We start from the raw sequence: 13,135 nt of genomic DNA, 5'->3' as shown, positions 1-13,135 counted from the left end.
GTACACTATTTAATCAATTTCTTTAGCTAGAAAGAGTTTCTTTTATATTATATTCGTTATTTTAATGTTACGAAATCACGAGCCATTTTGATCCTAATATTTTTTCTAAAGCACAGCGTTTTCTTAGGCTAGCAGCGCTAGTGCCAGGCCCTGTTTTCTGAGTCAAGATTTTTCTAATAAACTGCTTATTTATTTTCTCATAACTGTTAAAATAGTACATTACGATACAAGTGCGTAAAAAAGGAAGTTCGAAACGAGTGGCGATAAATTAAAACACGACCGAAGGGAGTGTTTTAAATCGACACGAGTTGCGAATTTCCTTTTCGCACGTGTATCGTACGACGTTTTTCAGTACAGATGAGCCTCCGAAGTTTCGACCTCGCATATAATGAACCACTTCTCGCACTAGTGCGTAAAAAAAACACCATCTGTACTGAAAAAATATTTTTATTTTTACACCGCAATTAAGTATTGTACAATGTACAATGACACTTGAAATTCCCGAAATTTGTTCCCGTTTTAGTCAGCTCAGCTGCTACATCAAACAAATGTGAAATTCATATCCATTTCGATTTATTGATGACACTCGTGTATGAACTTTTTGCCCGTGTACACTGTAGCAACATTAACTACCGATGATAAATCACTATTGCCCGGAGGGCACATCTGGATACCGTGGCCGGGACATCTGGGACCCTGTAATAAAAGGGTTATGTTTGTATAAAGGTTCTACATTAAATTGTCGGTTTGTTACAAATTTAATAATAACAGGCTTGTTTGAGTGATAGGTATTGAGTTTTTTGGTGTGTTTACTTTAGTTTTGATGAATTTAGTGGAACATATTTCGTTTTTAAAATGGCTGCGAAAATCCATACTTAATACTTAATAATACTTAATATTTAATACTTAATACTTATACTTAATACTTAATATTTAATACTTAGTACTTAATACTTAATAATATTATAAATGGGAAAGTGTGTGGTGTCTGTTTGTTTGTCCGCCCTTCACGGCAAAACGGAGCGACGAATTGTCGTGATTTTTTAAGTGGAAATAATTGAAGGGATGGAAAGTGACATAGGCTACTTTTTTTCTCTTTCTAACGCGAGCGAAGCCGCGGGCAAAAGCAAAAGCTATAATAAGCTAGCTCATAAACTCAAACGTAGGAAAATGAACCTACAATGAAAAGAAAATAAAACAAGAGCGTGTCGGGCCACGCTCAGTGTAGGGTTCCGTAGTTTTCCGTATTTTTCTCAAAAACTACTGAACCTATCAAGTTCAAAACAATTTTCCTAGAAAGTCTTTATAAAGTTCTACTTTTGTGATTTTTTTCATATTTTTTGAACATATGGTTCAAAAGTTAGAGGGGGGGGGGACGCACTTTTTTTTCCTGTAGGAGCGATTATTTCAGAAAATATTAATATTATCAAAAAACGATCATAGTAAACCCTTATTCATTTTTAAATACCTATCCAAAAATATATCACACGTTGGGGTTCGAATGAAAATAAAATCAGCCCCCATTTTACATGTATGGGGGGTACCCTAATAAAACATTTTTTCCCATTTTTTATTTTTGCACTTTGTCGGCGTGATTGATATACATATTGGTACCAAATTTCAGCTTTCTAGTGCTAACGGTTACTGAGATTATCCGCGGACGGACGGACGGACGGACAGACAGACATGGCGAAACTATAAGGGTTCCTAGTTGACTACGGAACCCTAAAAAGGACATTCTTACACAGGTTAACGAAGTCCCACGGTAAGCTCAAGAAGGCTTGTGTTCATAAGTCATAACACAATACACCTTTACCGGAATTCGAACCCAGGACCGCGGAACAGAATGTTAAAAACTGCATTTTAAGGTGGCTCGCTTAGGTTACCCGAAGCTCAGGCTGCGTTAGATGGCGTTAATCTTCAAATTACCAGTCTTATTTTTTTTGTGGAGTCGTACAGGCATTTATATACTTGTTGAGTTTATTACTTAGTTGGACTGTATCATTAAAAAGGAGGCTGGTTATTTTCACTGGTTTATTGTACTTTCACAATTACAATATAAAATAGCACCCGCTCATGGCGGCCATAGTTGGAGAAGAGAGAGACACAGATAATAAAAATAAGTAACCAATCCTTGGCTACATTTATAATACAGATAACAAATCAGAATAACACTTTTATGTTGGCAATGCCGTCAACATGTTCCGCGGCCAGGCGAATGTTGAAATTACACTTATTAATAATAACTTAAACAATTATTTTGAAAACAATCATCATTTGGAGTATTTATCCCAATTTTATTGCTTAAGTATAAGTAAGTATTGAACAAAGTCAATGACAATAATTATTTAATACAACAAGGCATAGTATGATACATTAATGAATACAGTAGTATTGCAAATTACCTTATAGAATATTATAATTAGTTAATTATCATTTAAAGGGAGCAGGCTTACTTTAGTGATAGAGCGAGTATGTGTTTTACCATTAACCATACGAACTTCAACTGCTCTCACTAAACCATCATGCCCTGGAAAGGTTTTAGTAACTCTGGCCATGGGCCATGACATAGGCGGACAATTATCTTCTCTTAAGATTACAAGATCTCCTATATCAATATTTTTATTAGTTTGATACCATTTAGGTCTGTTTTGTAAGGTATTAAGATACTGTTTGTACCACATTTTCCAAAAAGATTGTTTTAACTGAATACATTGTTGCCAAAATTTTATTCTATTTTGTGGTATATTAAGTACATCTGTTTCAGGATACATTGTTAAGGCAGTTCCTATAATGAAATGTCCAGGTGTCAAATAACAATAGTCATTAATATCTGATGATATAGGTATAAGTGGCCTAGAATTACAGATAGCTTCTATTTCCACTATCAAGCTATTCAATTGTTCATAGGTTAATACATTTTTTTGTAATACTCTTTTTAAATGGTATTTGGTAAGAGATACACTTGATTCCCAAAGGCCCCCGTAGTTTGGGGAGTAACACGGAATGTTATGGAAATTTATACCTTTAGAGGCAGTATAATTATGTACCAACTCTTGATGGGCTTTGTCAGAATGCAGTTTATACAGTTCAATTAGATGGTTCCTTGCAGATTTAAACGTACTGGCATTGTCAGAATAGATATCGCTTGGTATACCACGCCTTGATATAAAGCGTTTCAAGCATGCTAGAAATGTATCTGTTGTGAGGTCAGAGGCTAGCTCAAGATGTAGCGCTTTAGTTGTCATACATACAAAAACACATATGTAGCCTTTACCAACAACAGATCTTCGTATACGTGATAATTTAACATTGATTGGTCCCGCAAAATCCATTCCTACCTTAATAAATGCACGAGTGGTTGCAGTTACCCTCTCGGCCGGCAAGGAACCCATCAGTTGTTTGGCAGCTATAGCCTTTTGCTTAAAACAGGTTATACATTTTTGAGTGATCTTTTTCACTTCATTCAATCCATTTATGATCCAGTATCGCTGACTCAAATTGGTAAGCACCAGTGTAGGACCTTTATGCAATAATTTCAAATGCTCACTAGTTATGATAAGTTTAGTTATTATAGAGTTCTTTGGTAGAATGATTGGGTGTTTTTGTAAATATGGAATGTTAGAGTGATGTAATCTGCCACCAACTCGCAGCAGCCCTGTTTTGTCAATAAATGGATTCAATGAGATTAACTTTCCTTTCACAGATTGGCCTTTATGTAATGAATGTATCTCATCCTTAAATTGGTTAGATTGCTCATATTTAATTATAAGCATAAGAGCTTGATGTAGTTCGTTGCTTGACAAGAAATCTGTATGAAGCCTTGGCTTTTCAGTTTTAATATTATTACAAAATCTCAAAACATATGCCAGAACCCTAGTCATTTTGTGGATGCTAGAATACTTGCGCAATCTCTCGAAGATGTTGTCCGGCACACTTTTCTCAGCAGAAGTCACATGACTGGCAAGCATTGGTGCAGGTTTAACTTCAGGCAGGTCGTTTGGTATATTTAAAATACACTTAAATGTATACTCACTGTCATGCAAAAACTCAGGTCCAAAAAACCACATTTTACATGCTGCAAGATCTTGCGGACTGACACCGCGACTGATAAGATCACTCGGATTGTCTTTGGTGTTCACGTAAAGCCAGACGAACTCACCTGTTAGCTCCTTTATTATCTTGACTCGGTTGGCTACGTAAGCTTGCAGTCTTGTCAATTGTGTGTTTAGCCAAGCAAGACAAATTTGTGAGTCAGCGAACAGGTAAACATTATTGATGTTAAGTTTTACTTTAAGAGTGCGATACACCCGTGCAACAAGCTTTGATAGGAGTAATGCAGCTTCCAGTTCAAGTCTCGGGACGGTATTACTCTTGCTAATCGAATTGATTCGGGACTTAGAGCAGAGCAAATGCATTATAGTTTTACCTTTACAGTCAGTGACGCGCAGGTAGACACAGCAGCCATAGGCAGTTGAACTGGAGGCATCTGAAAATCCTATGATTTGCACAGTGTCTGTATGATCCACATTAATGTTTCTGTTTATATAAATCGGCTCCATTACCGCTAAGCTAGATGCAAACTCGATCCATTCACTTGTTATATCCTGAGGGGGTACCTCATTCCAATCTGTGCCTGATAACCATATCTTCTGCATGATGGCTTTAGCCTTTACTATGATGGGACTTACAAAATCCATGGGGTCATAAATTTTACTAATATAGCTGAGAATGTCCCTCTTTGTGAGTTTATTAGGATTGAAAGGCTCAGGGCATGACATTTTAAATTTATCCTCTTTAATCACTACATTGAGGCCTAGTGCCTTTAAGCTACAATCATCATTTTGCAACTCTAACTCATCAAAGTGTTGTTCAGTGGAAGGTATGTCAGCCAGCATTATAGCATTGTTTGACGACCACTTATGTGTTTCAAAACTGCCTAAGCTCAACAGCTTTCGTAATTGTGTCTTAGCCTCAAGAACCTTCTCTAAATCATTGTCAGAGTAAAGTACATCGTCTACATAAGTCATATTTTTAATAATAAATGATGCTAATGGCAGATCATTTGTGTATCTAGTAGCAAGCTCATCAAGACAACGGGTTGCTAAAAAATTACTACTTTTTAGACCATAGCTTACTGTATCCAACCTTATGCATTTGATGTTCTCTTTGGGAGAATCCCTCCAAAGTATATTTTGTAATGATGTGTGCTCCTTGCATACACGTATATTTCTGAACATACGTTTGATGTCAGTTGTGAATGTATGGTCACCAAAACGAAACAGAAGAATAATATCGAATAATTCTCTTTGAACCGTGGCTCCGTTTAGTAAAAAATCATTGAGCGATACCTTTTTATTTGTTTTCATAGATCCGTCAAACACAGTACGGAGATGTGTGGTCTTACTTTCCTTAATAATTCCATGATGTGCTAAGAAATAGACTGCATCTTTATTCAGATCATACAATTCTATGTCTACATAGTGCCCATGGTTCAAAGACAAGTATTCATGAATGAATTTCTTATATTCAGCAAAGAATTCAGGATTTTGATCAAATTTCTTCTCAAGATTATTAAATCTTTTTAATGCAAAATGAAATGAGTCACCCAATTCATCCTTGATTACGTCAAGAGGCAGTTTCAGTGGAAGTGCAACTTGAAATTGATTGTTTTTCAGTTGAATAGTTTTTTGAAATATATCCTCACATAGTTCATGCTCTGAGAACTTTTCATTGAAAATTTGAGGAACATTCTCAGTTTGCCAAAATTTTGACAAGGCATCAGAAAGTTCAGTGTCACAATTAGTGCACTTTAAAACAACCTTGTTGCATACTACCTTATTGCATGCTACTAGATGTGGTAGGCCACCTCCGATAATGTGACCAAATTGGGTGTTAACTATGGTGGGCTGGGTTGACAGCTCAAACTGCGATCGAGCTGCATTCTTCCCCTGTTCGCTGCCAGTCGCCTGCTGGTGATTCGATGGCTGGTATGCTGGACCCGTTAGTATCAATGCCTGAAACATGATTTGTGCTCCTATTAGTAAGTCGATTTGACTTGGGATGTTAAATGTTTCATCCGCTAACTGCATTCCAGGAGGAATGTAAATGTCACTCAGTTCAAATTTGTTTTGTGGTAACATGCAAGTAATTTCCTCTGCAACCTGACAGTTTGCTATTACACTGTAATCTGTTATTCTAGATTTTATTTCTACAGGTACACTATACTTTACTTCACTTTTCATATTTTTTATCCCAGTTATGCCTTTATTTGTAAGATTGGGAGTGAGATTCAACAACTGTAGAGCCCTATCTGAAATAAAATTCATTTGTGAACACGGGTCTAAGAGCGCCTTCACATGCAGCTCTTTACCATCTCTACCTATAAGCTTTACTATTGCTGTGGGAAGAAGCACATCATTCTCATCATCAGTAATATTCCTTGCTGTTAAGGTAGCAGGAGATGCAAATGCCTGAGTAGCATCACTATGCAGTAGAGTATTGTGCTCCAGCTTGCATTGAGCGCACTTGAATTTAAACCTACACTTCCCCTTATGTGAATTTAGGCATATCTTGCATAAATGGGGTTGAGAATTTACGAACTTAATTCTTTCATTGACTGTAAGTAATTTAAATGCCTTGCAATTAAATAATTTATGTGCAGACTTACATAAATCACACTGCAGCGTTTTTTCAGTTGCTATTAGTACAGTCTTATTAGCAGGCAAGTAGCGAGGTTGTCCCGATGTCCCTGGTTCAGCATTTTCTAAGGCCAGTGCACGCCTCTCTAGGTAGTCAAGGAAGCCTTCCATTGTTGGGTCTGTGTCAGCGTCCCGCTCCATGTGATATGCTCTGGCTGTGTAGGCATCTAGTTTTCGGGAGAGTACACATAATATTATAGCATCCCAATATTTGACTGAGGGTTCTAGATTGGCTAGAGCTGCTAGTTGCTGTTTAATAGATGAGACAAACTCTCTTAGGCTGCTTGATGTTGATTTTACTAATGGCTTGAGGTCAAGCAATACACAAATATGTTCATTTATGATTTTTAGTTTGTTGTTATATCTTTCATTTAATATTGTTAATGCTTCATTATAACTAGTATTAGTTAGCGGCAGGTTCTTTATTATGTCTAAGGGTTCACCCTTTAGGTGTGATCGCAAATAATACAGTTTCTGTACACTGTCAAGTGCATCATTTTTGTCAATTAGGGAATTAAGAGCGTTATAACATTTCGGCGTCGGGCGAAATTAGGTATTTTACCCGCCGCGCGAGCCCAATATGCCGACCCTTTCTAGCACGTCTTATCACTCGCTCGCACTACAATAATGGACAAAACAATCTTGATCCTTTCTATGGAATTTTGATAACAACCACAATCTACTATCTCGATATAAACTTTTGGTTTCTAATAAACATTATTTTGTACGAAAATACGAGAATATAGCGCGAAATAATATCAATTATGTTAAAATTTATTTAAAAAATTAAAGTAATAATTATAAAAGTAGATCCCATCCCAAATATTTGCTTTTGTTATATGATAAGTATTAGAGTAAAGTATAATTATATTAATATGATGATAAAATAAGACACATACAATTCTAATTACTTCAAGGTGGTGCTCAGGGTCTGATGATGGAGCCAGATGGTGGTCACCAATACCAATCAACAATATGACTATACAACTTCGTGGTTTACATGTCATTCTAGCATTTTCACTTTCACATTTCAAGTGCATATACCACGAGTATAGGTTTTCGGGTGTGCTGATTTAAAAATTAATGACCGATTTGGAATCTGACATTGCTGACTGTCACTTTGACACAAAAGTCGTCATGGGTGTCGTAAAATAGGTTTTAGGGGGTGCTGATTCCAAAATTAATGGCCAATGTGGAATCTGACATTGCTGACTGTCACTTTGACACAAAAGTCGTCATGGGTGTCGTCAAATAGGTTTGCGGGGTGCTGATTCCAAAATTAATGAACAATGTGGAATCTGACATTGCTGACTGTCACTTTGACACAAAAGTCGTCATGGGTGTCGTAAAATAGGTTTTAGGGGGTGCTGATTCCAAAATTAATGACCAATGTGGAATCTGACATTGCTGACTGTCACTTTGACACAAAAGTCGTCATGGGTGTCGTCAAATAGGTTTGCGGGGGTGCTGATTCCAAAATTAATGAACAATGTGGAATCTGACATTGCTGACTGTCACTTTGACACAAAAGTCGTCATGGGTGTCGTAAAATTGGTTTTAGGGGTGCTGATTCCAAAATTAATGACCAATGTGGAATCTAACATTGCTGACTGCCACTTTGACACAAAAGTCATCATGGGTGTCGTAAAATAGGTTTTAGGGGTGCTGATTCCAAAAATAATGACTAATGTGGAATCTAACATTGCTGACTGTCACTTTGACACAAAAGTCGTCATGGGTGTCGTCAAATAGGTTTCCGGAGGTGCTGATTTGAAAATTAATGACCGATTTGGAATCTTGACATTGCTGACTGTCACTTTGACACAAAAGTCGTCATGGGTGTCTTCAAAAAGGTTTCCGGGGGTGCTGATTCCAAAATTAACGACTATTTTGGAATCTCACAGTGCTAATTGTAATTTTGACACAAAAGGAATCATGGGTGTAGTCAAATAGTTTTTAGGGGGCACTGATTCCAAAATTAATGAAATGATTTAAAAAGTAATGACCGATTTGGAACCTGACATTGCACAGTACCCCTGGAAAGGAAACCTATTTGACGACACCCATAACGACTTTTATGTCAAAGTGACAGTCAGCAATGTCAGATTCCAAATTGATCATTAATATTGAGATTAGTACCCATGAAAACCTATTTGAAGACACCCATGATCACTTTTGTGTCAAAGTGACAGTCAACAGTGTCAGATTCCAAATTGGTCATTAGTTTTCAAACACCTCCGGATACCTATTTGACGACACCCATGACGACTTTTGTGTCAGAGTGACAGTCAGCAATGTCAGATTGAACATTGGTCATTAATTTTGGAATCAGCACCCCCTAAAACCTATTTTACGACACCCATGATGACTTTTGTGTCAGAGTGACAGTCAGCAATGTCAGATTGAACATTGGTCATTAATTTTGGAATCAGCACCCCCTAAAACCTATTTTACGACACCCATGACGACTTTTGTGTCAGAGTGACAGTCAGCAATGTCAGATTGAACATTGGTCATTAATTTTGGAATCAGCACCCCTAAAACCTACTTTACGACACCCATGACGACTTTTGTGTCAAAGTGACAGTCAGCAATGTCAGATTGAACATTGGTCATTAATTTTGGAATCAGCACCCCCTAAAACCTATTTTACGACACCCATGACGACTTTTGTGTCAGAGTGACAGTCAGCAATGTCAGATTGAACATTGGTCATTAATTTTGGAATCAGCACCCCCTAAAACCTATTTTACGACACCCATGACGACTTTTGTGTCAGAGTGACAGTCAGCAATGTCAGATTGAACATTGGTCATTAATTTTGGAATCAGCACCCCCTAAAACCTATTTTACGACACCCATGACGACTTTTGTGTCAAAGTGACAGTCAGCAATGTCAGATTCCACATTGGTCATTAATTTTGGAATCAGCACCCCCTAAAACCTATTTTACGACACCCATGACGACTTTTGTGTCAAAGTGACAGTCAGCAATGTCAGATTCCAAATTGGTCATTAATTTTGGAATCAGCACCCCCTAAAACCTATTTTACGACACCCATGACGACTTTTGTGTCAGAGTGACAGTCAGCAATGTCAGATTGAACATTAGTCATTAATTTTGGAATCAGCACCTCCTAAAACCTATTTTACGACACCCATGACGACTTTTGTGTCAAAGTGACAGTCAGCAATGTCAGATTCCACATTGGTCATTAATTTTGGAATCAGCACCACCTAAAACCTATTTTACGACACCCATGACGACTTTTGTGTCAGAGTGACAGTCAGCAATGTCAGATTGAACATTAGTCATTAATTTTGGAATCAGCACCTCCTAAAACCTATTTTACGACACCCATGACGACTTTTGTGTCAAAGTGACAGTCAGCAATCTGAGGTACTACATATTCGTAATCTGAAAGTAATCAAGTCAATAATTTCAGTTATTTTGAATCGACTATGATTCCGAATTATTGGTAATAGTAATGATTGTATAGATGATTAGTGATTCCTTTACATGTAATGGTAATTTACCGTTTCACTTGATTACATTACAAGTAATCTGACACCCAGTAGTGTCAGATTACAAAGTAAAATCAAGTAATCGTGTAATCCGGAATCGATTACGATTTCCCCATCTCTGGGTTTAGCTATATGGTTCATTGGTACTGGTGACCACCATCTGGCTCCATCATCAGACCCTGAGTACCACCTCTTGTCAAAGGTCTTGTTGAGACGAACCCAACGAGCCTAAACACGAAGTCGTTTACTTACATGGTTCACTGGTACTGGTGACCACCTTCTGGCTCCATCATCAGATCCTGAGTACCATCTTGATGTGTCTAGTCATCTTGACCGTATTGTAATTTTCACATTTTTATCATCACAACGTTGTAATACTTTAACATTTAAACATAACAAAGTATTACAAAAGCAAATATTTACGGATCTAGGATCAAATTCGTTGGTCGCTGTTTACACACACACAATGCGAGGATAGCCCGTGTAGAAACAAGGCGTCCGACCCACACAACAATAAATATTCTCGACGTTTGCGATGAAAACTCGGAGACCAAAGCGACATACGTCTTACCTCCTCGAGCTCCGGCGCGGCACTGAAATCGCAGGCGTCCGTCGCCGGTAAAATAGCGACAGGAAGGCTAGTTTTCAAAAAATTGGCAAAAAATCATGATAAAATATTATAACGACAAATGGATAACAGCAGTTTAAGCACATTGTGCAGATTATTTATATACTAAAATAACTTCGATAACATGTAGATTTTCGGAGAAATGATCACTTGTTTCGATGTATTTTCAAGACAAAATTGAGTTCGTTTTACTTTCAATTTCTCAATTTCAAAGGATTAAATGATAAATATTGTTTAATGGGCCTTAAGTACAAGATATTTGGAACTTAAATTTACCTCATTTATGAGAGTGATCTTATCAAATTGTACATAATAAGAGCTCCGAATTCTGTGCTTCACGCAGTTTTTCCTAAACGAGCATCAGAAAAACAATCATTTACTAATTGAAAAAGCTTTTTTTTTTCATATGTTTTTTATTTAACCGACAGTTAATAAGATGTTCTAACTGAAACAAGTACTTTCACTGTCTTTTAGTATGAGTAAAGTGTACAATTTTGTCGATAAATATTGTGCATTTTACAATATATCGCCTTTTTTTGTCATAGCGCTCTTAAATAAATTTATAAATGGTATAAACTCTGAGAACTTACCACTAAAGCAAGGTATGTCTATGGGTGGTAACTTGATAGGCTGGTGCAATTTTACCACCTGTTCGGGCCTCGTGGAGGGAGAGTGGGCATTGCGTCTGTTGATTTCTTCGTCAATAATTGTTAATGCATTTAAGTATTTATTTTCATATTCCTCAATAGGTTCAGTGTCATTAGATTCTAACTTTAGTATGTTTATGTTGTAATCTTCATATTCTTTGAATGCTTCTAATAATCTAGTTTTTTGATTTAGTAACATCTCATTTGAATCAGTTATCTTCACTGAGTTACAAGTTCTTGAAATTTTGGCCTTAACGTAGCCCCTCCCGGCCACAAGGTCCGCCAGCGACATTCCACTCAAATTACTCATTGCTTCACAGCACACAGTATACAATCTAAATTAATTACTGTAATGTCTATAAAACACTATTGTCACTATTAAAATATTTAAAGTCAATGCAAATCAGTTAGTTCCATGTCCTATCCTGCTGAGAGCACGGCGTACTGGACTGCACGTACCACAGGTCAGGTCTTAAATAAATTACGATGCGTAGTTCAAATTGATGACTACACTGCGTGTAGACTGCAAGTGTATCAGTTTGTTAATCACGTCACGTATTTAAATTTTCCGAGCACACGGCGTGTAGACTGCACGTGTATCTTGTCGAGGATTACGATTCGAAGCTCGATGAGTCCGCAGTGCACGGCGTGCAGACTGCACGTGCACCAATTCGGTGATAGCGTCACGTAGCTCGATGAGGCCGAGTGCACGGCGTCCAGACTGCACGTGCACCAGGTCAGTTCTTGGGTTGTGTAGCTCGATGTTGAGTGCACGACGTATAGCACTGAACGTGCGACAATTCGGCTACTATAAATATTAATGGCGCTCCTTTCCGCTGTGAGAACGGCGTGTAGACAGCTCGTGCACCATGCGTGCCACCATGTTGCCGGGCGAAAGTGTCTCGGCGAAAGTACTCACGATGTTAATAAACGGTGAGATAGGACCATGTTGAGTTTATTACTTAGTTGGACTGTATCATTAAAAAGGAGGCTGGTTATTTTCACTGGTTTATTGTACTTTCACAATTACAATATAAAATAGCACCCGCTCATGGCGGCCATAGTTGGAGAAGAGAGAGACACAGATAATAAAAATAAGTAACCAATCCTTGGCTACATTTATAATACAGATAACAAATCAGAATAACACTTTTATGTTGGCAATGCCGTCAACAATACTTTCAATTATGCTTCGCGAACATTTAATATTAAAATTGACGTATTACAACAAACATTCAACTTCTCATTGTAACGTTAATCCCCTTAATGTAGATAAATTTACTATTTTACACTATTTCTAAGTACCACTCACACATACAAACAGTGTTTTTGTATTCCTTCTAGTCGATAATTTCACGCGGCGACAGCTTGTTTAAATAGCCTTGCGGTAAATACGTGCCATCGCATGATTTGCATGGAAGTACTGGGTTCGAATCCAGGACTTTTTCTCTTTTTTTTTTAATACTACGTCGGTTGCCATAAAGCTTACGGTCCGCCTAATGGAAAGCGGTCACCGTAACCTATGGACGCCTGCAACTCAAAGAGTGTCGCATGCGCGTTGCCGCCCCATTAGAAACTTGTACACTCCCCTTTGCTGCGTGTGCACAGCAAAACGGAGTGTACAAATTCAAAGG

General features: G+C 37.6%; 2 protein-coding genes across 2 annotated transcripts; both read right to left on the bottom strand.

Annotated features, from left to right (window-relative positions):
* Positions 1-646: 646 nt before the first annotated feature.
* Positions 647-5,972, bottom strand: LOC125233498. Its single transcript, XM_048139536.1, has 3 exons — positions 5,838-5,972; positions 3,299-4,489; positions 647-696 (listed from the first exon to the last, which is right to left on the bottom strand). The coding sequence occupies exons 2-3, from the start codon at positions 4,416-4,418 to the stop codon at positions 647-649; spliced, it is 1,170 nt and encodes a 389-aa protein (XP_047995493.1). The 5' UTR covers positions 4,419-4,489; positions 5,838-5,972.
* On the bottom strand, positions 5,923-12,670 carry LOC125233497. Its single transcript, XM_048139535.1, has 3 exons — positions 11,445-12,670; positions 6,671-6,868; positions 5,923-6,017 (listed from the first exon to the last, which is right to left on the bottom strand). The coding sequence occupies exons 1-3, from the start codon at positions 11,809-11,811 to the stop codon at positions 5,923-5,925; spliced, it is 660 nt and encodes a 219-aa protein (XP_047995492.1). The 5' UTR covers positions 11,812-12,670.
* Between the last annotated feature and the right edge of the window lie 465 nt (positions 12,671-13,135).

This window comes from Leguminivora glycinivorella, chromosome 14 (genome assembly GCF_023078275.1).
Source record: "Leguminivora glycinivorella isolate SPB_JAAS2020 chromosome 14, LegGlyc_1.1, whole genome shotgun sequence".
Classification (NCBI taxonomy): Eukaryota; Metazoa; Arthropoda; class Insecta; order Lepidoptera; family Tortricidae; genus Leguminivora; species Leguminivora glycinivorella.
The sequence above is the reverse complement of the archived record's forward strand: the minus strand, read 5'-3'. Positions and strand labels throughout refer to the sequence as shown.